The sequence below is a fragment of the Choloepus didactylus genome, chromosome 8, assembly GCF_015220235.1.
Source record: "Choloepus didactylus isolate mChoDid1 chromosome 8, mChoDid1.pri, whole genome shotgun sequence".
NCBI lineage: Eukaryota > Metazoa > Chordata > Mammalia > Pilosa > Megalonychidae > Choloepus > Choloepus didactylus.
The window spans coordinates 11,770,527-11,797,725 of NC_051314.1; the positions used below are offsets into that span (position 1 = coordinate 11,770,527).

General features: G+C 61.7%; 2 protein-coding genes across 3 annotated transcripts in view; one reads left to right on the plus strand and one right to left on the minus strand.

Annotated features, from left to right (window-relative positions):
• The first annotated feature begins 8,554 nt into the window (after positions 1–8,554).
• On the plus strand, positions 8,555–13,659 carry SHISA8 (shisa family member 8). Its single transcript, XM_037848051.1, has 4 exons — positions 8,555–9,060; positions 11,614–11,747; positions 12,492–12,638; positions 12,949–13,659. Exons 1-4 carry the CDS (start codon positions 8,582–8,584, stop codon positions 13,341–13,343), a joined length of 1,155 nt encoding a protein of 384 aa, XP_037703979.1. The 5' UTR covers positions 8,555–8,581; the 3' UTR covers positions 13,344–13,659.
• A 2,103-nt stretch (positions 13,660–15,762) lies between these two features.
• Positions 15,763–27,199, minus strand: part of SREBF2 (sterol regulatory element binding transcription factor 2) — a 59,013-nt gene continuing 47,576 nt past the window's right edge. For both annotated transcript variants that reach the window (XM_037845021.1, XM_037845020.1), the window contains exons 13-19: positions 26,507–26,624; positions 25,563–25,672; positions 24,271–24,403; positions 21,792–21,960; positions 19,482–19,667; positions 17,866–17,977; positions 15,763–17,342 (exon numbers count right to left, since the gene is read on the minus strand). In XM_037845021.1, coding sequence (XP_037700949.1) covers positions 17,122–17,342; positions 17,866–17,977; positions 19,482–19,667; positions 21,792–21,960; positions 24,271–24,403; positions 25,563–25,672; positions 26,507–26,624 — 1,049 coding nt within the window. In that variant the 3' untranslated portion in view covers positions 15,763–17,121. The remainder of the gene's footprint in view (positions 17,343–17,865; positions 17,978–19,481; positions 19,668–21,791; positions 21,961–24,270; positions 24,404–25,562; positions 25,673–26,506; positions 26,625–27,199) is intronic.

Consider the following 27,199-nt stretch of genomic DNA (forward strand, 5'->3'; position numbering starts at 1 on the left):
AAAGAAGGATCCTTTGCACAGACGTGGCCAGGTAGGCCTGTGGCCTGGAACCAGCTGGACCTGATGTCCCCTGAGCTCCCTTCTCTCTGTGGCCTGTCCTCCCCGAGCACTGGACCCTGTGAGCTGGGGTCCCTCGGCTGTTTGCCAGCACCTAGGGTCACCCACCGTTGCAGTGGAAGCTGCTCTCTGGCTGGGTGCCCGAGACCATCTCTTTCCCCTTCTGGACAGCACGCTGTGTGCTCACAGTCAGCTGCCTCTCCTACCTGTTCCTGCATGAAGGATCAGAGCTTCCCGACCTGGCGTCAGCCCTAGGCAGCTTCCTGGGAGCTTGTCACGGCTTAGCACCCTTGGAGATAGCACTGGACTAGGCGTCAGAAGATGGGGTTCTGGGTTCTGTCTTGTCACGTTGTCGGGGCTTGGTCACATTCTGTTCCATACATCGGATCTTTACTGCCTGCCTCTCCCTGGCCCGCTCCCCAGAGCTGCCTGGCTGCCACCTGCCCTTCCGGTGCAGTCCTTCCTTAGCTCAGAAGACAGTCAGCAGCGTTTGGAGCCACCAGATCCTGGGGATTCACAGCTAAGTCTCTGCCCAGCCACTCTGTCCCTGAACCCATGTCAGATCACTTTCCCCCAGGGAGCCAGGTGGCTGGGGAGGGGTCAGGGGACAGGCCCAGCTTGGACCAGCAGTCCATTACTCACCCCCTCTCCATCCCAGGGTTAGGGGAGGCTAAGAAGTTCCTGGGTACCACCCAGTCCCCTTCTCTGCCATAGCCAGGGGCTGGGCCTGGGGGTGAAATGAGTGGGTGGAACCCCTTTGGGGCTCAGACATGCAAACTTCTAAGCTGGTCCTGCCCAGCTGAACCCCAGCCTGGTTCCCAGCTTCCCCTCTCGGTCTCAGTCGCCTCCTCCAAAAAGGGGGGGGGGGGTGTTGTTGGATGCAAAGTACTCTTCCTGGCCTGTGCCCTCAGAGGAGAACTGGAAGGAAATTTAGGGAATTCATACCACCCCCATTTTATAGATGATGAAACCGAGACCCAGAGAGGGAAAGGACTTGGCATCAGAGACATCCAGCAAATACTAGACAGGGAAATTCCTTGGGGAAGAATCAGGGACACAGACTGGGGAGGGGAGTAGGGAGGGGTTTCATCTCCCCCTGAAAAAGGTCCCACCAGCCGGCACTAAGAAAGCACAGTCCAAGAGCAACTAAGGGGATGTGACAGTTAAATGCAAATACGTGATCCTAGATGGAATCTAACAAGGGAGGAGAAAAGTCTCAAAAGGACATTATTGGGACATATGAAAGAATCAGAATATAGACTGTGAGCTTAAAGCAATGTTAAATTGCCTGAACTGGATAACTGCACTTAAGGTGGCTACGTAAGTGAATATCTTTATTCTTAGGAAATGAGCATGATGTATACAACTTACACTTGGGTGTTCAGGAAATGGATTGATAGCTAGACAGATAGACAGATGATGGGTTGTTGGATAGTTAGATAGAATGATATGGCAAACATGGCAAAATATTAAAATTGGAAGAGTTCTCAGCTTGGGGTTTTTGTGTTTTTTTTTTTGTAACTTCTGTAAGTTTGAAAGTGTTTCAAAATAAACATTTTTAAAAAGTAAAAATTTAGAAAAAAAGAAAATTCATACTTTTCTTATTAGGCTCTTCCTATAGTACCATACAATTTTCTTATAGCTTTTTTACAAAAAAGTATGTGAGTTGATGCTTAACTCGTTTATCTTCATTTCTAGGTGATTAGGTCTATTTAAATAATAAGCATTAAAAATTTATGCAAATAAAGATTATTTTCCATTTATATTTAAAAAGCAGAGTGAACAGTTTGCTGCCATCTGCTCCAGGCATCACTTTCTAAGTAGCCTTCACCTTTGATACATCGTTCAATCTTCATGAGGGCACCTGAAGGGTGGGATGGGGGTGTTTGTGTTTGCTTAAAAGTTTTTCTTTAAAGATCCAAACAATTTTTTTTTGTAAACAATTTGGAAAGTTAAGAACAGCAAAGCCAAGGTGGAGTCTGTGGAGAAATGACCCAGAATCCAGCAACTCCAGCCAGCTGAGTGTTGGGTGTAGTTTTCGAGGTAACTGTAATCATTCTCCACATACAAATTTGTATCTTGACCACAGTATTTTGTGAGTTTTCTCCTGTCTTCAAACATCTGCAAAGCTTTCCACCTGAGCATTCAGTGGTTTTTGTATTTTGCTATTGCAACTGAGGCACAAGCATCTTGTAGTAAATCTTTCTTAAGTCTGTTTCCCAGGAGAGTTTTTGCGTCAAAGACCTTTTTAAAGGTCCCTATTGGTTACATGGTTTTCCCAAAAACCTGGGCTAGTTATGTCCAACAGCAAGATTATATGGCCCATTTTGCAGACAGGAAATTGAGGCCCAGAAAGGTGAATAGATTCAACCCAAGTCACATGGGCAGTTAAGGATGGCACTGGGCTATGCCCAGGCTCCTGCCCCTGACCCGGCAGCCGCCCAGAGAAGGTCCTTGGCCCGTGAGCTTTGTATCCTTGGGTGGGGCTCCGCTTCACCCTTGTTTTCATCATTACTCAAAGGTTTTCCTCCCCAGCTGGTCTCTTTCTGCAGTAAGACGGATCCAGGATAGACTCGGGAAGGACTGCTTGTTGCGGTGGGAACCGAGGGAAGCAGCCCCTTCCCCCTGGCTTGTATTTCTGGCCAGTATTTCCCAAAGGAGGGTCTGTGCCCACCCCCAACCCGGGTTCTCCAGGGCAGGTGGGGGAGGGGCTGGCTGAAGTCTCACTTCCTCCTGGGGCTTCCTCCAGGTTCTTTTCACTTCCTGCCCGGCAGCTCCAGCAGCCCTGAGCTGGGTGCTCAGGGTGGGGGTGGGGGAAGAGCCTGACCCCTCACCTCCCTCTGGCTCAGCAGAGAGGCGGGAGGCCCCCCACACACAGCCCCTGTCCTTAAACGCTGGTGGCATCTCTCGGGGTTTGTCTGCCCATCTGCAAAATGGGGCTCCTGAGGGCAGACTATTCCTGGCAGAATAGAGAGGAAATGTGGCAAGTAGGGAGTACCTCCACCTCCTTCCTTCTTGGGACACAAATACTTCCTGCCCAGGGCCCCCGAGCCCCGGAATTCCTCCTGGGAAGTGAGTGTCTCAGAGCCTGGGTCCTGGGCCCTGGCTTTGGCGGTGACCTTCCCAGTTTTATCCCACAGTATCCTGGACATGCCTGCTCTGGACCCCAGAGCCCCAGGCTCTGCCGTTTGGTCCCAGGATGGTGGGCGAGATGGAGCAGGACACAATGGCAGGCCAGGGAGTGCCCCAAGGAAGGAGGTGACTAATTCCGGGGTCCAGGTAAAGTGTTGGCGAGTAAGGGCATGCATCCTAGGGCAGAGTTTCTGCTGGGATGAACAGAGCAGAGAAAGGGGTTCCGGGCCCAGAGGACAGTGTGCAAAGGTTCAGAGGGAAGAGGGCAGGAGGGTCACGGAGCAGAGGGAGGGGGTGGAGAGGTGGGCGCAGCAGCCCCTAGTGCCAGGACGGGCTGTGCTGGGACCCTGACTGTGCCCACGCCTGCCCTCAGGGAGCCCGTGTGCTCCTCCAGCCCCACCACTTGGGGTCTCTCCCTTCCCGGGTCCCACGAGGCCTCCAGACCCCTTGGGCACACCTCTGGGGACAGAGCCGGAGCTCGCTCCCATTTGCTCTGTTGTGGGTGACTCAGGACAAGTTTTTCAGCCGCTGAAACCTGACCTGCCCGCAGTCAGGGTGTGCCCCCTCCCCGGTTGCCTGGTGGTGACCCGGGGCCGGGCGGGGAGGGGCGAGGAGGGGTGTCACTGCACAGGGTCACGCGGGGACGCGGGGAGGCGCCAGGAGGAAACAAAGGCCCGACAGCCGGGGCTCTGCCTGTAAGCCTCCCAGCAGGAGGGAAGCAGCCGCGCGGACGCTACGGGGATCCTGGGGGCCAGGGAGCCCCTAAGCAGCTCCTCCGCTCCCCCTAGGGAATCGGGGATCCAAACCCGGGCGTCCTGCGGGATCCTGCGCCGTGCGGGTGACGCCGCGGTGGGCGAAAGTCTCCCTGCACTGCAGATGCCATCAGCCCCGCGCGTGGCGGGGACCTAGGGGGCGGGGCCGGGCGGGGTTGAGGGGCGGGGTCAAGGCGAGGGGTGGGGCGAGGGACCCCAGCCGCCCGGCTGGGTTGGAGGGGCGGGGCCGGCGACAACTTCCCGCGGTGGGGTCAAGGCCTAGGGCCGAGAGCCGTCCCTAGAGCAAAGGTGGCCCTCGGAGCTCCGGCCCTGCGCGCCACGCAGGGTCCCCGCTTCACGGGCAGCCCTAGGACAGCGGCCTGACGGGAGGGTTCCGGAGGAAGGCGGGGGCTCCAACTTTGGGCAAGGGGTGTGTGAGGGGTGCAGGACACCTCCCCCGGGCTCTGGGCTCGGAGCTGACTTCGGAGCTGTCCCCGGGAGCGGGCGAGCCTGCCTCGGGGGACGCGCCGCGTGGCCTCCGCCGGGCCCTGCCCACTCCGGGTCTGTTCCCGCCTGGCGGGCCGCTGCGGAATGGCGTGTTCGCCCGAGCCTTTGGGGAGTCCTGGGGGCTGGGGGGGTGGTGGTGCAGATACTAATGGTGGGGATTCAGACCGAGGGATTATCTGGGACGGCTGGAGCAAGACTCCCCGAGGCAGGGTGGGGTGCAGGCCGGGGCGCGGGAGCTTGGGGAATTGGGACCAGAGGCTAAGCCCCAGCTCCCAGCCCCCCGATTCCGCCGCTCCCCCGCGACCTCAGAAGCCCCGGCGCCCCCTCCCTCCCACAGGCAGCTGGAGCCTGAGTCACGAGCCGCCTCTCTCGGGGAGACAAAGGCAGCCGCGGGCCCTCCCGCTCCAGACACCCTCCTGGGACCGGCATTTTCGCCGGCGGGGAGTCCAGAGTCCCCCAGAATCTCTGCTTCTTGGGCGACCCTCCATCCCCGAGGAAATGGAGGCCTTTGCGGCTTGGGGGTGGCATCGGCCCCCGCACACACCATGCTGTCAGCCCCTCTGGGGCGAGGACGTCCAGGAGGCTGCATACCTGGGTGCTTCCCAGGCGGGGGCTCTGAGTTCTCCCTGCAGCCCTGCCGAGGAGGTACCAGCCACCCGTCTGGCAGATGAGAAAACGGGTCTAGGAGGGTTGCACGGCCCTCACGGAGCAGGCAGTCCAACGCAGGTGAGCCTGGCTCCAAAATGAAGTAGGGGCTGTCAATGCATTCCAGGACCAGAGAACAGCCTCCAGCATGACCCCGCCAGGTTCTTGGTGGGGTGCTTTCTGGGCATAGAGGAGCTGCTTCCCCTTGGCTCTGGGGTGGGGTCCTCCAGCCACTCCCTCTGTCTACTGAATTGGCTGCAAAGCAGGTGTGGTGCCCACAGTACAGGTTGCCAGTGACCCTGGCTCTTCCTGGCTGTGTGCGGGTCACAGCCAGTAACTTCCCCTCTCCCTGGGCCTGGGGTTTCTCTCTAGGACATCCCAAATCCCCTCACCTAGGGCTGGGCAGAGCCGGCAGACTGGCCACTCACCACCTAAATTGGGGAAACTGAGGCCCAGCACATGCTTTCCCTAATGCCCACAACCTCTCAGGACATTGGCCTTCCTCATCCAAGGCCGGGCACCCATCAGGACTGGACACTGAGGGAAGGACAAGTGTGCCCAGGCCCATCCACGGACACACACATGTGAACATGTGCCCAGGGTTCAGGAATGGCTCTTACAGCCACACTAGCCCCAGATGTGCACACTCTGGCTCACATTCCTGAGCCCACTCAGCCAGCTGCAAACGAGCTGCAGCACCCGGCAGCTGGGGGCGGGGCGGGTGCCCTTCAGACACGGAGACTCGGCTCCCCTGCCTGCCTCGCAGGGCTCACTGCAGATGCCAGGGGTTATTTTAAGCCTGGATCAATGGATGATTTTTGGTGACACAGGCTTGGGGAGGGGGGCAGGCAAAGAAGAGCAGGGGCAGGTGCCCTAGCTACTTGCCATGGAGAAAGGGCACTTGCCATGGACCAGAAGTCCAGGGAGAGGCCATCTGGGCAAAGGGGTCACTCCTGAGCTGGGGTACTGCATCTCCAGACCCCCTAACCCTGCACACAGCCCAACACCTGGGGGACAGCATCGGGCCCCAGGGTTTGGCACCTTCCACTCACTGCAAACCCCTTCCCTAAGCCCTGGTGGCCTATGGGGTGGGAACTGAGGGCCTGGCACAGGCCCAACAGATGGGCAGACAGGCAGCTGTCACCACTGGCTGACCACCAAAGGGGCTGAGTTGGAAGGAAACCGCGTGTGTGTAGGGGAAGAGGCATCAGTCCCTGGGTGGAGTGGGGGCTGGAATCCAGCACCTCCATTACACAAATGGCAGTAATTTGCAGATGTATTTGTAGGAACTGATAGGGGTCGACATGGAAGCAAAATTAAGCAGAGTGCCCAGTGCCTGGATAAGGGGGACAGTGGGGAGGGGTCAGGGGAGGTTGTTACCCAGGGAAAGGCATTGAAGGGATTTGATCTGGGCCCAGTAGGGTCACCTAGCTAGGAGGGGGCCACAGTCCCAAAGGGGCAGAGGCAAGCCTCTTTAAACGTAACACCCAGCAGTGGTGGGGTGGGAAAGGGGTCTCATTTTCAGAGCCCCAGCAAGCTGGAAGGCAGCCTGGCAGCATGTGGTGGGAGAGTGAAAGAGGACCACCCCCCACCCCCCAAAGAAGCAGAAAATGATGCTGCAGAAAGTATAGCTACGAAGTTCAGAGCAAAACAACAAACTATGAAAGTTGAACAGCAAAAAGCAAACTGAAAACCAGTTATAAAGCAGTATGTGCAAAGTGGGACATATTTTAGCATCGTTGTCTCTGGTGATGGAATTAAGGACATTTCATTCCATTTCTTTGCTCATCTATTTATTCCTTCTAAAACTGTAATAAGGAAAATTTGTTTTTAATGGGGAGTGGGGGCTTCTGGGCTGAATCCAAGCCTTTGGGTGGGGAGTGGGGAGTAGGGGAGGGGTAAGCTGTTTGAGCCAGGGACGGGGGAGGGCACAGTTGGAAGGTCACCCCCCTTCCTGTTTTAGCTCACTAATACCTGAAATTAGCCTGTCAGCCCTTCATCTCCACAAGGGCAATGGGACTTGATCATCCTTAAAATGTAAATCCTTTCCCTCCTCTTCTTCCCCTAACCCTACCCCTGCCTATTTTCTAAGCTGGCCCAGTGAAGGGGGATGGAAGGGGAGCGGGAAGTGGCCCTAGGGAGCCCAAATGCTTCATTGTATAGAGACCAGCATCATCAGTTCATTCATTTATTCAGCAAGTATCGGTGGAAGCCTGCGCTGTGCGGGGAACAGCGAAGGAGGGGGCTGGCGTCCCCATCTGGACAGCGGGGAGGTGGCCGTATTGCCCTGGTCTCCCGCGGGGTGGGAGCGGATTATGAGTCTGTCCTCCAGGAAGAGTATTCGATGTTACAGATGAGAAACTGAGGCAAGCAGGAGCAAGGCGCTGCCGAACGAGGAGCTGCACCCACGGCCAGGGCCTGGCTTCGCACCCGCTCCCTCCCCACCCGCTCGGGGCGGGGCGGGGCCTGCAGAGACCGCAGGCCGCTGCTGGTCCCGCCCTTCTCCCGCTCCTCGCTCCCGGAGGTCCACCCGGGTGGGCTGAGCAGGCCGCGTCCATGGCCGCGGGGACGGCGGCGTCCGGAGGTTCAGGGAGGGGACGCGCGCCCCGGGGTTAAGGCTGCGACCCCAGAAGGCGCCGAGGAGACCGAGACCTGTCTCTGCGCGGGGTCGCTTTCGAGGCGCAGAGACGGGCAGGAGCCCACCTCTGGCTGCCTGGATCCGAACCCGCGGAGGGCGGGGGCGGGAAGGAGGGCGGGGCAGGGGCGGCACCGACCCTCCCGGGGCTGCTTCGGGTGTTCGGTCCTCAGTCCCCGCACCTGTAAACGGGAGCGGCCGTCGCGAGCCTGATGTCCGAGGTGACAGTCCCGGGAGCCGTCAGCTGAGTCTCTCTCGCGCGGCGAGTCCGAGGAATGTTTGGGGAGGTCTCTCGGGATGGTCCCCGGGGGGGGGTGCTCCGGCCGCGCGGGCCCCGCTGCGCTCCCCCTTCCCCCGGCGGCGGCCGCGCTCCTCCCCCGGCCCTGCCTCCCGCCCGCCCTCCTCCCCGCGCTCCCTCCTCCGCCCGCCCGAGCCCGCGCCGAGCCCGAGCGGGAGCCAGAGCCAGAGCGCGGGCAGCGCGAAGCGGGCGCGGGCAGGCAGCGGTGTCGGGCGGCCGGGGACCCACACGCCCGCCGGGCCGGGGAGAGGCCGGGGCACCGCGCGCAGGCGAGGACCTGACACCCGGCCCGGGGGGACTCCCTGGCGCACAGGACCGTCCGCCTCGATCCGAGGTGAGCCCCGCTAAGGGCTCGCCCACCCCAGTGCGGCCCCGCGAGCTCGGCGCCGAGCGATCCCGCCTGGAGCGGGCGCGGCCCCGGAGGAGGCGCCGCTGGGACCCTGCGCGGGGCCCCCGCGACCCGGGAGGACGTCAAGGAACAGCCCAGAGGCCCCGGCCGGAGGCAGCCGCGGCGTCCGGCCATGCGGGGCGCGCAGTAGGCGGCGGCGCGGGCCCATGGAGCTGCGGCTCGCGCTCGGGCTGGCGCTGCTGCTGGTGCGGCCGCCGTCGGGCCGCGCTGGGGCCCCCGAGGCGCAGGATCCCACGGCGCTCGGCACGACGGCCCCGCCGGGAGGCGACCGCTGCCGCGGCTACTACGACGTGATGGGCCAGTGGGACCCGCCCTTCAACTGCAGCTCCGGCGCCTACAGCTTCTGCTGCGGCACGTGCGGCTACCGCTTCTGCTGCCACGACGGCCCGCGGCGCCTCGACCAGAGCCGCTGCTCCAACTACGACACGCCAGCCTGGGTGCAGACTGGCCGGCCACCCGCGCGCGCCCGCGACGCCGCCGCGCCCCGGGACCCGGGCCGCGAGCGCAGCCACACGGCCGTCTACGCGGTGTGCGGCGTCGCCGCGCTGCTCGTGCTGGCCGGCATCGGGGCGCGCCTGGGCCTGGAGAGGGCGCAGAGCCCTCGCGCGCGGCGCACCGTGACCAGGTGGGCGCTGGGACCCTCCCCTCCCCCTCGCCCCGACGGCCCTCGGTGCATGGTGGGCGCCTCTGGCGGCACTCATCCTTCCCGGTCCTCTCCGCGGCCCCTCCTTCTGGATTTTTCTCTTTCTGTCTCCGACCGTCTCCTTGTTTATGACCCCCCCCTCACTCCGCGGAGGGAGATAGTTGATACCGTCCTGCCTCCCCTTGACCTTCCTGCCCGAGCCGCCCTCCCCCGGGGTTCCGCCTCCTCCGGAGTGGGCGGGGAGGGCTGGTCGCCCTGGCCAGAGGCACAAGTTCTGTGCCCAGGGGAGGGTCTGGGGGCTGAGCCCCGCCAACCAGGTCAGTAGGGAGTTGGGTCCGGGGACCCGATGTGGTGGTGCTTTTATCAGGAAGGGGAGGGGCGCCTCTCTTGGCTCTCTCCCCTCCTGCACCCCCCATCTTTCCCTTCCTCCCCACACACCGGTGGTGACTCAGACCTGACCTTTCTTCCCTGGGGTCGGAACACCTCCCCCACTACTCCCCAGAAGGGGGCTGAGGCGGGGTGGGGCAGCTCCTGTGTCCCTGAGGCTGCACAGTGCTGGCTGAGTTCTGGGCTTGGTGCCAAGTGGGGTCTACGAGTTATCCCTTCACTGGAAAACAGGGGTAGGGGTTGGGCTCTGGGATTCTGTGTGTCCTGACCCTGGAACTCCCCCTCCCACTCCCAAACACACACACACACAAGCACCCCATACTTGCAGTCACTCACATGCCCTGCCACCCCCCATCTCCTTGGGGGTCTGTGCCTACCTCACCCTCCTGGGTCCCAGCCCTCTTGGGCATGTGGGCTGCTCTGCTGATAGCTGTTGGTGCCACAAGTGACAAGCTGGTACCTTGAAGTGACAAGAGAGAGAACCTCCTATGCTTGGGTGAGCCTGGGGTGGTGTTTCACCCTCCTGGGCCTCAGGGGCAGAGGAGGAGGACTTCCTGGGTGATCCAGTGCTCCCCCCACCCCTGCTTCTGTCCTCAGCCACTGCACTGCCTCAGAGACGGTGGCATCTCAGCCTGGCTCCTTGATGCTGCAGGGGGGGCAGGGGCTGGGCCTCCTGAGCTTGGGGTCCCTCCTGTTGGAAGAGGGCACGGGGAAGGACCAGGGAGTGGGCAGTGTGGCTGAGGGCCATGACAGCGTCGAAGTGGTAGCTGGGGCAGCCTAGCTGACTTGTTCCCCTCGAACCCACTTCCCCCCCAGGGGCAGGGGAAGTAGGTCTGGTTATGGGGCCGGCCCCACCCCCGAGGTGCTGTGTGGCCTGGGCCAGTCCCTTCCCCTCTCTGGGCTTCAGGCTGCCCTGTGCCCTGATTCCCAGCACCCCTCTGGGGAGACATGGAGCTGGACCTGTGCTCTTGTGGGTGTGTTCTGAACCCCTGCTCCCTGCCTCCAACTCTCAACCCTAACTCTGCCATATTGGGGCAGGTGAGGGTCAGGGAAGGCGTCCCAGAGGGCTTGCAGGGGAGCAGGGGTCTCCACCTGCAGAAAGATTGTGCAAAGCCCCAGAGGCAGGAAAATTACTTCAGTGTCTGGGAGAGCAGGGCTGGGTGGGTGTTTGTCTAGAGATGAGACCACAAGGCGGGCGGCCGAGCAGTGAGCAGCTGTGGGGTTTGCTCGGCAGGACCAGGGGGTTTGCAGACTGGGTGACCCACCTCCAGGGAGCATCTTCTGGAACCAGCCATTTGAGGCCCAGGTCCCTGAAGGAGGGCCGGACTGAGCCAAAAGAAAATCATGGGTTCTGGGTGCAGGCAGACACTGTTACAGCTGGGCTGGGGCTGGGTGTCTTGGGCTTCCAGGGAGGCAGCTGCTCAAGGTCACACAGACTTTGGGTGCTGGGCAGCCACAGGGGCATCTCCTGGCCCCGTCTCAGTTCTCATCTGTCTGCCCCTGCGGGCCTCTGCCGGTGCCCCCATCCCCTGACCTGGTGGTCTGAATCCCCTACATCGACCAAAGCCCCACTTCCTGTGGCCTGACCCCGCCCTGTCCAGCACCTGAGGGCCGAGGCCCCACCCAGTACCCAGGGGCAGCTCCTCCTGCAGGAGGGAGCTAGGTAAAGGCGGCTTTCTGGAGCAGGAGGATTGATGAGTAGGAGTTTTACAGCAGGGGTTGGGGTTGGAGGAAAGGATCTTGAAGGCAGAGGGAACGCGTGCAAACAAAGTCTCTGAGTCCCGAAGTGTTCAACAAGCTTGTGTTGGGAGAGGAGGCTCAGCTGGGAGGTTAAGGGGAGAACAGGGGAGCTTCTGGAAAATAAGGTGGCCCCGGGCCACACGTGACCCATTAGAGCTTCCTGACCTGTTCTGGGGTGAGGCCGCCTTGGGGCCACTGGTGAGGCTGATGGTCGTACCTGGTAGGGGAAACTGAGAGGTGGGAGGTCAATTGCAGGAGAGGACGGAGGCTCCAGAGGCTTGCAAAGCTGCCAGGGCCACACGGTGAGACAGGGTGGCCGGGGCTGGCCTTTGAAGGGCCAAGGCCTGGCCGAGCAGGGGGTGGGGGCAGGAGGCTGTGAAGGCCACTCCTCACCACCTTTTCCTACAGGACACTGACGGAACTTCTGAAGCAGCCGGGCCCTGAGGAGCCACTGCCCCCACCGCTGGGCCCACCCCTGGGTAGCTGTGTCCAGGTGCAGATGGGTGATGGCCTCTCCCGGGGCTCCCCCCACAACAGCACAGGTGAGGAGGCCGGTGGGTGGCTTGCTCTGGTCTGCAGCTCCGTTCTCCCCCAGCCGATGGAGGGGCTGGGAGCCCGGCCTTGCTGAGGGGTAAGGGTGGGTCCTCTTGGCTGGGGAGCAGAAGCTCTGAGCTGTGGCTTCCGAAGTGGAAATGGCTGCTTCCCAGACAGGTGGTGGTGGTGGTGGGTGGCAGGGGGTCAGAGGATACCCCTGGTGGAGGAGAGGAGGGGAACCTGCACCTTGCAACTTCCAGTCTCAGAGGCTGTGATCAGTGAGGAAGGTTCTAGAGCCAGGGTTCCCTAGTTAGGGCTGGGATTCTGCGGCTCTGGCTGGGAGACCCTATGGGGTCCCCATTCCTCCCAGGGTCTGGGGTCTGTGTGGCCAAGATCTGTGGCTTCTGTGGGCCTTTTCCTCCAGGCTGGCACTCCCCTCTTGGCCTCCCCCTGGGGAGGCGGCCCTTGGCAACCCCCACCCTGCAGGACCTGCGACTCTGCACCGGGTGACGCCTAACATGCTGCGGTGCGCCCCACTCGAGGCTGGCTGCTGGGATCCCAGCCCGGTTCCAGGCACGGGAGACCTGCCCTGAAGCCGGTTCCGCGCTCAGTCTCACCCAGTTACAAACGGCCACAAGTTCTAACTCACCTCAGTCGGGGAGAAGGCTGCGGAGAGCTGGCAGCGCAGGTGCAGGGTGTGTCCCGGCCCGCGGGCCGAGTCGCGGCTGACACCCCCCATTCCCGCACCCCAGACAAAAAACGCCCCAACAACGCGCCGCTGGTGTCGGCGACCCCGGGACCCCCGCGTAGACCCCGGCTGCAGGGCGGCGGCAGCATGACTCTGCAGCCCGACTACGCCAAGTTCGCCACCCTCAAGGCCGCCGTGCTCAAGGCCGCAGGTGAGTGTTCCAGACCCTGCGGGAGCACCCGCGGGGACTCACTCCGTGAGTCGCCTGACCCTTTGCACCCCAAGCTCCTTAATTGCAAGGCTCGGGGTCCGGGTAAGAGTTTTCGAGTTCCCAGCCTTGCCCTGTCCGTTCCTCGCCAAGCTACCAGGTTGGGCCAATCCGGGCTCCGGACGCCCCGGAGCGAACCGAAGTTTCCCTTCGCGGCCAATCGATGCTCTCGCCTGGGGCACCGAAAGCCCCGCCTCCCGCGGCCTGGCCCCGCCCCTGAGGCCTGGCCCCGCCCCCCGCCCTGTCCCCGCAGAGGGCGCCCCTCAGGACTTCTGCCAGCGGTTCTCGGCCACGGAGTCGGCCCCGCTGACCCTCCCGGCGCGGACCCCGCGGCCTCCCGAGGACTTGCCCGCGATGCTCGACGCCTGCCCCTGGGCCCCGCCGGGCTATGCGCCCCCCGCCGGCCCCGCACCCACGAGCCACTACAAGGCCTGGGCCGCGGGCTGCCCAGTCGGGCCAGTCCTCCGCGGCCACCTGGCGGCCCAGGCCTCCCCGGCGCCCCAGCGGCCGGGCCACGTGCCCCGCAGCCAGTTCAGCGTGGAGAAGCTGCCCGCGGCCTTCAGCTCGCACCCCCGCGGCCTTTATGGCAGTGCGGGCCGCGGACCCCGGCACCTGAGCACCAACAGCAAGACAGAGGTCACTGTGTGAAGATGGGCTGCGGCCCACCTGAGGCATGGCCAGGAGTCCCCGTCCACCCAGGTGCTGCCGTCAGCCCGGGCCGCCACTGAGCCACGGGGAAGAGGAGCCCGGGGCCCTCCAAACGGGGACCGCCAGCCCTTAGCCTGCCCAAACTGGGCTGGGGGGCCTTGGAGCCTGCAGGGCTGAGAAGGGGCCATAGGGCTGGGCAAGTGGTGCTGGCCTGGGGGTTCCAAGGCCCGAGTTTCTCCTGTAAATCAACCCTTTTCTGTGGTTTCCACCCCTGAGAATAAAGACGGAGCCCCAGCTTGGCTGGGAGAGGAGCTGAGGGTGGCATCGGTCATTGACTGGACAGACGGCAGTGCAGGCCGAGGGCACAGCATGAGCAAGAGCAGGGGCCAACTCCTGAGAGCTGATGGGCAAGCCTGTTGGGAGCCGGGGAGCGGTGGCCAGAGAGGGTAGCCAGGAAGGCATGCCAGGCCCAATGCTCGCCTCAGTGGAGCCAACGGAGAGGGGGCAGTCAGGCTGCAGCCAGCTTGTGGCTCAGGCCCAGGGGAGAGGGCTGCTGGTCCCCTAGAGGGCTCCTTGTGGAGGTGCCCCCTCCAGTTGGCCCCCCACTCCACAGCTTGCATTGGCCAAGCCTGGCTGGACTCCAGTGACATCGCCTGGCCCTGAGCCGGCCCCTGGCTGCAGACCACTTGGCCAGCTGGGCTCAGGGCCACCCCCCGATGGTGTGGGCAGTGGGCCAGTGGACAGCTGGTGCTTGGGGTGGGGGAGGGGTGGGGGTGCTGGAGCAGATCTGCCGGCTCCCTGCTTCCTGCCAGGAGGCTCCCAGGCCCTGGCTGTGGCCCAGGACATCACCAGCAGCCTGTGCCCATCTTTGACTGCTGGGGAAATAGGGGCTGGGCTATGTGGCCCTCGAGGTGTGCCTCAGTTTCCCTGCTGGGTACTCTGGGCATGGGATACTGTTCTATTAACAATGGCCACCATTTGTCACTCTTTTTCTCATTTTACCCTCACAAGAGCTCCAGGAAGTGTGGCTTTTATAGACCTCCCTTTACAGATGGAGAAATTGAGGTTTTGAAATGTTAAACTTGCCCCAGTCATCCAGCTGACTCCTGCCTCAGGACTGTGCTATATTCTGCTGTCACTGGGAATCTGGTGGTGGGATGGTGGGCCAAAGGGCAGAGGGACAGGCAGCCCCGTTGCAGGCCTTCACCCTGCCCACTCGGCCCAGCTTGGCTCCTCGACTAGTGGGTTCCATCTCCTTGTCCCTAAGGCTGTTGATGAAGCCAAGGTACACAGGCCATGGGCACTTGCTGAGGGGCCCCCGAGGCTTGGAGGGGAGACAGGTTCAGCCCTCAGCCCCTGGTGGGGGTGGGGTGCCCTGGCCTATCCCACAGCTGTGCAGAGCCGGGGGAGGGGGGTGGGTGCTGAGTCATAGAGCTGCCGAGACACAAAAGGATCAGGTTCCTGGGCACATCGGCCACCCACCCACCCACCCTGGTGATGCAGGCCCGGGCTGGGCTGTGTCAGGAGGTGGGCACAACCCCTCTCTGTTCATTCTCAGCCCCAATGGCCCTGGATCTCCAGCCAGTGGGACTAGGCCAAGGCCACGGGCAGCGGCCACCCTGGGAGTGCTGTTATGGCTGTGGAAGGCCCAACCGCAGCTGAGCCCCAGCCCTCAGGACAGGGTGGCCTGCTATGGCTGTGCTGCTGAGAAGGGAGTGGCTCAGTGAGCCCAAGGGGCCAGGCCTTGGACCCTGCTTGTGGCCCATTCACCCGTGGCCCAGCTGCCACTCCACTCCCTGCCTGTCCTGACCACTCCTTGGTGGTCTTGTCCCCTTGGGAGTGAAGCCAGCTCTGGCCTCTCACCAGCCTCCAAGGCACGACCTGTAAACCCTGCTGTGGGGCCTCTGAGGACTGCATAGAAGACTGGGGCCGCACCCCCATCCTGCACCTGAGGAAGTGGAAGCCCAGGCAGCATCCCTGCCCCACGGGAAGTACAGGAGTGGGACTGGGGTCCCCGTGCAGGCCAGCAAGTCTCCCCGGAGGTTTACTGCCACCAGAGATGACGAAACTAGGGGGCAGCCCCCACAAAGGACACGTTTATTCCCAAGGAGGGTTAAACACAGACGGGCTCAGCACCCCCAATCCCAGACAACTGCTGCTGCCAGCCAACCAGACAGCGCTACCTCCAGGGAGCACAATGAAGCCTGGTACAGTGACCTCTGACCCTGGCAGTGCCAACAGCCCTGTCCCAAGCCTATGTGTGGGCCGGGCAGCCGGTGGGGGAAGGAAGGGGTGGGGGGGCAGGCAGGGCCCGGGCCGTCTCAGCATTGATGGGGGTGGCTGCCCTCGTTCCCTGGCCCACTGGCGGCCACTCGGCGAGTCGCCACAGCGGTCAACACAGACCCTCACACGCTTCGTGCTGGGTGGTACCAATCTGTGTTTATTGAATAGCCTATGCCCAGGACACAGCAAATGAGTCAACATCAAGGAAGCTGTGGACGTAGCCCCTGTTCTTGAAACCCCCCCACCCCTCCACAACAAGAAAAGGCACAGTAACTACACAAGACACACGGCCTGGGCCTGCGGGGGGACACTGGGGCCTTAAATTACAGTGAAGGGGGAGGGATCCAGGCAGGCAGCAGTGGCAGAGCTGCCCGCATCGGGGAGCCCCTGCAGTGTGCACCCCCAACCCATGCTGAGGCCCTTGCCCACCCTCTGCCCCCAACCAGCCCAAAGGGGTGAGAAGCACAGGACGGAAGGCCCTGGGGTCCCAGGCAGTCCTCAGGCCCCAGGGGATCCAGCCAAGTGGCCCCACTCTTCCTCCTGGGACCCCTGGAGACCTGGGACCTCATCCCTGAACAGAGGGGCTTGTCTCTGGGGAAGGGACGGGGCGGTCTCACCACCCTGGCAGGTTTCCAGGCTAACAATTAGGGATTAAAAATAGTCCCCAGAGCAGGGGGTGGGTTGGGGCGGGAGGGGAGCAGAGCAGCCCAGGGGAGGCTGGGTCTGGCCCTCTGGGTGGCTCCCGCCTCTCCTGGGCCCACCCCAAGCTCAGGCTTCCATCCCAGGAGGGTGGGGGAGTGGGAAGGAACAGGACAATTAAATAAGATACCATTTATTTTTTAAAAAATTAAAAAATAATGCCGACATTATTTCATCCATCCTCAGGCCTGCCCCTGCCTCCGCCCGCCTCCCGGGGCTGGGCTCCCCGCCTTCCCTGCCGCTCTGGATGACAGGGAGGAACAACGAAAGGGCTTTGTCAGGCCCAGGGGAGGGCATGTGGGCCTGGAGAGGGAGGGAGAAGACGCGACGGCAAGTGAGCCCCGCTTCACGCAAACCCAAGCACACGGATATAAAAACGGTCGCTATAAAAAGGGGGGCGTGCAGGGCGGTCTCCAAGGCCAACTGCTCTCCGGCACCCAGAGACCTATGGCCCCCAGAGGGTGAGCCGGATAAAAAACGAGGAAGCAATAAAGGGGGAGAGGTCTGGGAGAGGCGCCCTGAAGGGCTGAGGGGGCGCGGCGGCCTGGGGGTGTCCTCTGCCACTCTCAGGCCAGGGCACCCCGTGTGTCCTGCCGGCCCGCTGCTCCTCTCCTGGGCCCCCAACCCCAGCAGCTTTTGGGGGCTCTGCCTAGGGGTCCACTGGCCTAGGGTGGTCCCAACGCCTCACAGGCAAAAGCTCAGAAGACAAGGCTCGTCCCCACTGCTCCGTGAGGGAGAGATATGAAGAGGGAGAGGTGAGGCAGGAGGGGGCAGCTGCGGGCGGGGAAGGAGGTGGTCAGGAGGCAGCGATGGCCGTGCCGCCACCCAGCTTGACGATCATCTGCTGGCAGTCGCCGCAGGAGCGCCGGTCGCCCGCCTTCTCCAGGGTGCGCGCCGCCTCGGCCAGCAGCACCGCCCGCTGCCCGGGGGAGGAGAGGAAGGACAGGGGCAGGTGGCGGCAGGCCAGCAGGATGGCGGTGGCCCGCTCTCGCTGGCCGGGCCAGGCGTCTGCCTCTCCTGTGGGGACAGGAGACGGGCAGGGAGCTAGAGGTCACGGAGAGCCCTTTGAGACGGACGGTCCCAAGTGCTTTTGGGAACTCCTGTTCGTAAGAACGCCAGGCTCTAGCCCCGGCCTAGTTCACAGACGACAAGCCCTCGTGGCCAGTGTCACACAGCTTTTATGAGAAGGGGCTGAGATGCACCCCAGGCAGCCTGGCTCCAGAGCCCATGCCTCTCCCCTCGGCTCCCCCTCGGCTCCCCTCGGCCCCATGGTCCCTGTACCCACCTCTGCACAGAAGCTCCATCCCCAACAAACGCCACCCCACCCTGCCTCCCCATCATCTGCACCGCCCCCCCGCTGTGACCCACTCGGCCAGGGCCCTGCTTACTTCATCCTCAGGACCATCTCTGAGAATGCTGCAGGGGACACAGAGGCCCAGAGCGGTGAGAGCCTTGGAGGAGGGGAGCTGAGGAGTCCCCCACCACTGCCCCCTGGGGCAGGGCCCACACCAGGCCCACAAGCTGGGGTGCTGCCTCTCACCGTGCTTGGCGTTCTGAGCAGTGCGCCGCCGCAGACTGTGCTCCAGCAGCTGGTGAGTGCGGGTGGGGCTGGCTCCTGCCATCAGGCGGACGGTGGCTTCATGCAGGAACACCTGGGAGCACAGCCAAGCCCCAGGTCCTCACCTGCTCCCTGCTCCACGAGGCACCTCTCCCTCCGCCACCTCACCATCTCCCCTGCTGTCAGGTGACGCCTTTCTCTCCACAAGGCCCTGCCTTACTCATCCCTTGGAAGCAACCTCTGTTGTCCTCCACTCTGACTCCAAGCCAAGCCTAGTAAGAAATGCGGCTGCATGGCAGAATGGGGAGTGAGGCCCAGGCCAAGTGATGGGGCAGGAGCAAGGCAGCGAGAGCAGGAAGAGGCTAAGGGCCTGCTTTCCCTGGCTGGGGACAAGGAGCCCTGAGGCTCTTCTGGGGCTGGAGACAAGGGACCTCAGCGAAGCCATGGTCCGAGGAGTCTGCTGCAGCCCGATCAGCAGCAGAAGGCGAGGCAGGGACAGGAAGGTGGAGGGGGCAGCTGGCTGGTCCCAGGCAGGTTCAGGGTCCTGTTTCCTTCTGTTTCTTCCGAAAGAAACGGACTCCAGGATTCCAGGCAAGTCTGTCACTCTGATGTAAACACAAGCCACTGGGGCAGGGGCACAAGGCCTGGGTCTCTGATTTGCTGAGCCTGAGGGAGGGTGTCCAGTGGCACCTGCTGGCCTTCGGTTGGTGGGCAGTGCCAGGCTGGAAATGGCGGTCCAAGAGGGATAGCAATGCCAGCTGCACCCTGCGCAGACACAGGGCCCGCCAGAGCAGGTCCTAGGCGGCAGGGCTGCCGCCCAGCCGGAAGCATGCTGCCCGCTTCTGCGGTAAGGGCTGGCTCTCTGCCAGTTGGGCTAGTCTGCTGTGTCTGTCCTAAGTCACCGCACAGCACAAAGTGAGAGCCAGGGGAGGGCCAGGGTCTAACCCTGAAGGGCCCCCAGCACCCTGGGGTCAGGGGCATGGGGCTGAGCACCAGCACCCATGGCGGCCACCTTACCCCGAGCACCATGCTTCTCCTTTTTCATGTCCCTCCAAATGCAGCCGTTTTCCTACCACTGACACTTCTGGCTTCCTTATCTCAATTTTTGATAAATAATTCAGGTAAAAAAGTATGTCCAGGATAGTACTCCAGTTAGCAATAAAAATAACCACGGAATTGACTGGAGTCCAGTAAGCCCAGTGGGACTCTGAGACCTCCCTCAGACCCTGTGGCCATTGCCGAGATGTTACATGGAGAGGGGCAGCAGAAGCAAAGTGGCTCAGAAAAAGAATCAGAGTGGACTTCCCTTTAAACATGGTTTCAGTTTCTGACACGCTGACAGCCAGTTAGGATGGTCGTCCCCGCCCCTCCCCTCCGCCCTCTGGAGCGCCCCGGCATGGGACTGGTGTGGTACCAGTCGGCACGGCCTGCTCCCCCTCCAGGGCTGGGCACACAGTGGGTACTCAACCAACACGTGCTGAATGGGTACTCGACCTTCAGGGGCCCCTCCACCACCATGCGTGGGCACCTGTGCTGGGTTCTGGGGTTTTAGGCCCCCCAGCAGGGTGCCAGCAAGGCCGCAGCCAGCCAGCCCTCACCTTGCGGTACGCCGGGCGGAAGGAGTGCGCCAGCCTGCGCAGACTGCCCAGGTCCCTCTGGAAGCCGGCGAGCTCCGCACCCGAGGCGTGGTAGGTCTCGCCCAGGGGCTGGCTGGCGCCTGCCTGCTTTTGCCAGAGTGCTGTCCGCAGCGACAGCAGCAGGTCACAGGTGAGCAGCTGGACCACCTGTGGGGTGGGCACAAGGGAGAAGGAGGTGACTGGCTTAGCCCTGGGACAGGGATCCCCACCTCCCCCGCCCCCAAGCAGCAGCTTGGAGAGATGGAGAGTCCCGGGTCAGGGCCACCGGAAAATCCTCCACAGGGGGTGAGAGAACGGCTGAAGGGTGAACCTGGGCCATTTCATCTCTTCCTTTCCATGGCCCCAGGAGGTGGGAGATTTATGTCCCCATCCTGCAGGTGAAGAAGCTGAGGCTCAGAGAGGGGCACTGGCTTGCTTGAGAGACACAGCAGGCAGGTGGCGGGGTCAGAAATAAAACCCCTGTGGGTCTGACACAAAGGCACAGGCTGCTCCCACCCCAGCAGAGGCCCCTCGTGGCTGCCTGGAGGCTGAGATACCCAAAGGTACCAAGAAACCACACACCCCCACCGCCCTCCCTCCAGTGTGACCAAAAAGCCTGAGATGGCAGGAGAGCCTGGAGATGGTGTGGAGGGGCGGAAGGAGGGAGAGGGCAGGAGGAGGAGAGGGGAGCTTGCTTCCACAGACGGCAGCTCAAGAAGGAGCCCAAGAAGGCCAAACTGCAGGGTGGCTTAGTGCTTGGGTTCCAGCCCAGCTGACCCAGATTCAATCCCTGTTTTGTCTCTTGCTGGCTACGGGGACCCTGGCACAAGCCTTAACCTCTCTGAGGCTCAGTTTCCCGGGAAATGGGAGTGCAGCACAGGGCTGCTGTGAGCACTGGGTGAGCATGTGCTGCATGTGGGCACATGCCCGGCCTGTGGGTGCACAGTCAGTGCTGTGGGCCCCACTTATGCTCACACCACCCACGGGCTGAGCTGACCACCTGGCTCCTGGCGGCCACTGGCACCACATGGAGACCAAGCGGAGTAGTGAGGGGACAGCCAAGTCCCTTTCGAGATGGGCCACTTCTGGCCCTTGGGGTCAAACACACACCTCCCCACCCCCAAGGCCATTCTTCTCACCCAGCCTGGGTGTCCCCTTCCTCGGAGGCATCAGACCGTGCTGCCCCAGAGCCTGCCTGCACCTGCCCCCCGCCACACTGTTCTGACTGCTGACAGCCTTGAGGGGACATGGATGACAATCCGCTCCTCAAATAGAACCTGGCACTTTTAAGATGTAAACACCTGAGACTCAGGTCTGGAAGGGGGGTACAGTGGGCATGGAGCTAGGATTCCACCCTTTTCTAGTCCCCTCGCCCACCAGGGAGCTGCTCCCCAGAATGCCAGCTCCAAGGGTGGCCTGGCTGCAAGCCTCCCTCTCGGTCCCAGGACCCAGCTGAGACTGCTCGGTCCTCTCACAGAGGCCGACACTAAGGGAGACCGACTGGGAGACTACAAGAAAGAGGTGGGAGGCGAGAAGTGTCTCTTGCCCCAGGGCTGGGGCCTCTTCTGCACACTGCCCGTCCTGCAGGGCTGGCTCTGCCTGGGGCCCACACACCCGACACCTGGGGACACCAACTACTAGCCAGAAGTGCCAGCCTAGTCACCCGGGGACCAAATTCCAGGGAGGGCTGAGAGTCACCCTTCTGCCCATTCCAGAGCCCAAGCAGATGACACCTCCCTTCCAGCCATGGGCTCACCCTGCCCTGTGGGAACCCCACATCTGAACATGGTTTCGTGACTGCAGTGCGCTCTACCAAGTACCCCTCCCTGGCGCTGGGGCCTCTGGGTTGGGGTGGGGGTGGGGAGCCTCCTCGAGGGCCGGGCAGGCCTCTGGGATGCACTGTGGACACATTGCACGGGTACCGCAGAACATGCAATGCAACTACAATGCACCCCAGCCGCGCGCCAGGGAGGACACTCAGGGCGCAGGAGGTCAGGGGCCCTGCAGGCCCCGGGGGAGTCGTGCAAGCTCACCTGCAGCTGGCCAGCAGCAGCTGGGGTTCAAGGGGCCTAAGTAGGTGCAGATGGGAATAGGCCTGCCCCGCGGGCCAAGAAAGGAAGCCCAGCAGAGTCAGCAGACCACGCTGTGGGACAAGGGGCCACTGGCCCACTTCCTTCTCTTGGATAGCACCCGCCACCCCTTCCTGCCCACCAGAAAGCCCCAGGCAGGGTCGGGGCTCTTCCGGACCAGAGCTGAGCACCTCCCGGAGGGGCCAGGTAAGCCCCCACTCACGTGGTTGAGGGTGGGGTCCGAAGTGGGCCCGCTGACGTTGAGGCTGCTCCACAGGTGGCCGCTGGCCCTCTCGCAATGGCAGAAGCAGCTCTGCTGCCCGTCCGCCTTCCCACCCAGCGAGGCATGCATGGCTCTGCAGGCGTGGAAGACGGCCTTCACCAGGGGGCTCCTGCGGGGGCAGGGGCTGGAGGTCAGTGCTCAGGCAGGACAGGCGGGTCACCACGTCCCACACCACTGAGGCACGTGGCCTGCCCTAGTGGCTCCAGGTCTGAAAGGCCAGGTCCTGAGCTAGGGTGGCCCTGCCACAAGGCGCTCGCTTCCCAGTGAAGGAGCTGGACGTGAAACGCCGGGGGACGTGATGCCAGGTGCTGCCGGAGAAGGCACCACGTGAGCAGAGGCCTGAAGCCCACTGGGGAGTGAGTTCCAGGGAAGAGGGCTCCAGGCAGACGACCCAGCAAGTGCAGAGGGTGTGTGCCTGGTGCGCCTGAGAACGCCTGGGCACAGGGAGGCTGGAGGGGAGCTGGTTGGAGACAAGGTCCGACCTGCCCGCTCACGGAGGCCCAAACCCGTGTCTGTGGCATGTGGGCCTCTGGCTCCTGCTCCTTGCTCCAGGCACCCAGAGCCCCCATCCTCTCCGACTTGTGCTTCTGCACCCACAGGTGCCTTTACTTGGACACCCCTCCCACCCTGATCCTCTTCACTCTCTGGCCTTCTGCCTGCATCCTCCTGTCCTGCTGCTCCATTTCCTCCCCTACAAGCCTCTCCTGGCTGCCCACAGGGCCAGGCCCTTTGTGCCCACCTCTGCCTCTGCCCCCTGACCACACTGCCTTTGCACGATGGGTTTATGGCCCTCCCTCAGCAGGTGATGGGACCCCGTGGAGGCAGCACCACGGCTGGCCCAGATGCCCCGTCAGCAAAGTTAAAGGACGTGCTGCTTCACAGGCCCTGAGGAGAGGGGAGAAGCCACCATGGGCCTGCTGAGGGCGAGCCTGGGCAGGGGAGGCTACTGCCACGCCCCAGAGGCTCCCCCGACCCCTTAGCCCACTTTACATTTCCTTCATGGCACTGATCGCCACTCACTGCTACTGTAGGTCCTGTTTAATGCCTGCAGCTCGTTCACTGCTGTCCCCCAGAGCCCGGAGCGGCGCCAGCACCCAGCAGGCCCTCGGGAGTCTGTGCTGCATGAATGATGGATTGTGGGGCAGGAGACCCCAGAAGGGAGAGCGTAGCTGAGGAGGAAGAAACTAAGAGACCCCTGGGAAAGTCGCTAAGAAGCCCCCTCGGATGGCCACTCAATCGGTTTCCTCATCTGAAAAGTGATCACAATCCCGCTGGCTGCTATCTGTGGTGACATGAAGTGCTGGCCTCATTACCTGTACCTGCTCTCCAAGGGACCATTTTCCCAGGAGCCTGCTCTTAAGTCTCTGAAGAAACTTCACCCCATTTTGCAGAGCAGATCGGGGAGGGGCTGAGGGCAGTGGATTTGGTAAAGGTCCCCATAGCGTCATTATCCCTGGAGAGCAAAGAGACCCAGGCAAGGCTGGATCCCCATGGCAGGCATGCCTATGACAGCGTTTTGGCTGTGCATGGAGCTCTGCTGCTCAGAAACGAGGTGACTACAGACCAAGCCTCCCTGAGCCCCGCTGACCCCAGGCAGACTGGCCAGGAGGCTGAAGCACCAGCACAGGGCTGGCATGTGGTGGGTGCCTGCTGGTCAGGAGGCTTAAAAGTGGGGTCAGTGAAATGCAACTGGGGGTGTGAGCCCTGCTTAGACCCCCCTTCCCTTGGCTCCCTTCTGTCTTCCAGGACAACAGCCTGTGTGAGGAGAAATGCTAAAATCTGGGAGCCAAGGACAGGACTCAGGGACCTTTCTGCCTGACATATTTTACAACTTCTCTGAAGTGGCAGAAGACGTCAGGAACACTCAGATTCCATCAGAGAAGGCCAGGGTGTGAGCAGCCAGGGCAGCAAAGGACCAGATGCCCCGAGAAGCTGACACGAGTCCCCAAAGAGGAATGTTAGATGCTTTCTGGAGGTGCCTTGGGCTAAAGGCCCTTTTGGTTATGGGACAAGGTCTACACAGCTGGTGGTGAGGGGTGAGGATGGGTGAAAGTAAACTGGATAAAATGCTGGCACGTAAGAGAAGACTCCTCCAGCCCACGTGAACTTAAAGCGAAACATTTACTTCTCTGCACTGGCCGTGAGGCCTCCATGAGATGCTCTTCGAGATTCTGGGACCCGACCGCACTCTGTCTCTCGCCTCCACCCTGGAAGCAGCACTCCCAGCACGATGCTTGCCCAGATGTGCTGGCTGCATTCGGTCTCCCTGTGGTGGCCTCTCCTCCCTCCTCTCTCCAGTTGTTGCCCAGTCCCTGGGCTGCCTCACCCTTTGCCTCATCCCCACAAGCAAGCCCGGCTCGCCCGGCTGCCTGGATTCCCCTGGAGAGAAGCAAGCAGGTGGCCCAGGAGGTCTACGCACTCAGTCACTTCCAGGGCCTTGGGGACATGCTCTACTTCAGTAAAATGAGTGCGCACGGCGGCAGCGTCTCCCTGGAGCCAGCTGATAGCCATGGCGACTGCGGACATCCACCAGCAACAGATGACATCTGGACCTAGAGGGGACAGCACCGAAGGTACTTCCAGCAGCTGCAGAAGCCAGAGTGGGGCGCAGCCCGGCTGGCCGCCTGGGGGGTGCAGCACCTTTACCTTGGCTATGGGTGCAGGGCCCAGGACTACCCCTCGCCCTGTTCTGGTGGGAGCACCAGCCAGCACAGTCTTGTGGAATGTATCGAGAGCCTTAAAAATGTTCACTCCTGTAACCTAATAATCCTGCATCTGGCAAACTATCACAAAGACACTGGCCTAAACAGAGAACTAAAACCTTAACAAAGGCTATTCAGAGTAGTGGTATTTTTAAGTAAAAAGTCGGACACAACCTGAACTTTGGCCACTAAGAATGGTGTTGTCAAAGAATTTGTAGTAACAGCTTCCCATTAAGATTTTTTAAATCTCTTCCTCTCTGATCCTTAGTTTTCTCACCTACAAAATTCTGATCCTAATGATCTCACCAGGCCACTGGGGACGGCCGTGTTAAGAGGCTCAGCTCAGAGCACAGCCTTCTCTAAACCCTCAGACGAACAGAGGCCACGAGGGGGTGCTGAGGGGGTGGCTGCTTTTCAGGGGTCCTCCCCTCCCTAGGGCACCCAGCTTCTTCTCGCCCAGCAGCCCTAGGAGCCTGGAAGGTGGAGGTGGAGGCTGATGTGCCATCACCCTGAAGGCAGTTTAGCGACAGAGCTAAGGCCGCACTGGTGTCAAGTGAGTCAGTGGGCTGGATCGTGCACCCAAGAGTGGAACAGATACCCAGACAGAAGGGCTTTTCTGCAGAGAGGGTGAGACCCAAGAGCAGCCTCAGGGACCACGGTGCATCTGAACGGGGAGCCCCACCAGCCACGGGTGCCTGGACATCTTGGTGCCTGTCCCTCTGGGCATTCGGGAAGGACCTTGACCTGTCCTGCCCAGCTAGGGCCCAGGGAAATCATTCACTGACTCATTGTCCTACTGCCATGAGGACCACTAACTTCTGCCCCAGGGCCCTGCCTGGGAGGGGCTAACTGTGGGCTGCAGCTGCACGGGGGTCGCAGACACAAATCTGGGGTCCAGAGAAGTCTCAAGTGTACACTCATAACCAACCTGGGCCCCCTGGGACACAAGGGCCATGAGGGACAATATTCAGCGCCCCCCGACATGGGCAGCTACCTGCAGGAAGCTTACCAAGGGCTGACTTGAGCACGGAGCTGCTGGAGAACGGTGGGGTCACGATCCCCACGGAGGCCACGAAAGAATTCAGTAACTTCAGGTACTCCAGAGCACTGGAGAATTCACTGGAGAGACAAGAAGGATCTCATGTACAGTACAGTGCACACAGGGCCACGCTCCCAGCTCTCCAGCTCCATGAGCCCACGGATGTTTCCCGCCACCTCTTCCCTGTCACCCTGGACATGCCCCCGACCCTGCTCAGGCCCGGCACCCACTCCCTGCAGGCCCTCCTGCTTCGCAGGCTCAGGGCTGCTCCTGAACACTGCCCTCCGCCAGGAAGGCCCGACCTTTTCTTTCATCCCTCCCCAGAGAAACCTGACTCGTCCCCTCACAGCCCGATTCCAATGTCATCTTGTTCTAGAAGCTTTCTGACCTCCTGGGTGGAACTGCACCCACCCTCCACCCCAGGCACCCTCCAGCCAGGATCTGGACTTTGTGCTTGAGGGCCTCTGCACCTGCCTGCCTCTCAGGTCCTCCTCTGTGAAGAAGGACTGTGCTTAGGAAACATGGAAGGGGAAGACACAGCCTGGCACGTTCAGTGAGGGTCTGGGTCCCCAAGATGTCCAGACTGGGGTTGTCCACCTTCTGTTAACAACTCCATTCCACTCCCACCCCCACCCCCTTCCCACTCCCCACAAGGCAAAGCAGACTAATCACATCCTTAACTTGTTCCCAAAACTGACCCCACTTGATAAAGGGATGGATCCAGGGAATCTGGGAAAAAACGCCAGGCCAGAGCTCACACAGGGCACGCGTGTGGGGCTGCGAGGTTTGAGAAATACAAAGGCATTATCTGGTTTCCCTGCTGATCCCACCCTAGGGCCTCTGGGCCTCAAGATCACTCTCGAGCTTCCTGGGCAGACAGGGCCCAAGGCAGGGGGCCGGGCTGGGAACCCTACCAGCTCTCCTCTTCCTGGTCTCCAGCCTTTTTCTTGGCCTGAGGTTTCACCAAAGATTCCACAGCTCTTTCCAGCAGGTTCTTGCAGAACGCCTGGTGGACCTGTGCAATGGGGTCAGCTGAAAGCAAGGAGAAAGGCAAGGAGAAGAGTTAAATGGGTCTCATTTGTGACAAACAGGAGAAAGTAACCCAGAAACAGGTATCCCCTCTGAATGGGGACCAAATCCGCTTCCTCAATCAAAACCCAGAGCCGTCTTGCTGAGCAGGAGGGAAGATGGGGGTGGAGAGTGGTCACCAGCACCCCAGCATCTGGATTGGCTCCGGGGCGTGTGCATGTCTGTATGTGTGTGTCCATGCGCATGTAGGGGTGTCTCCTGGCATGGGGCCCAATTCTTTGATTCCAGGTTGGGAGCTGGAAGGTGGCAGCCACCAGCCTTGTCAGAAAACGGAAAACGGGAAGGTGGACAATTACGCCAAGACTCAGAGACCGTGCTCTCTCCTCGTGGCTCGGGAGCACAGCCAGCTGAGAAAAGGCGGCGGCTGCTGTGCTGACAGTGAAAGACCTGCGCATCTTTTTCCATAGCCCTGTCATGGAGCCTGTGATCAGCAACGATCTGGCTGAGCTGATCAGCCAGGGGCCTCACAGCGCTTGTGACTGCTGTCACGCTGGCAGGCCCCAATCACGGCCTCCACA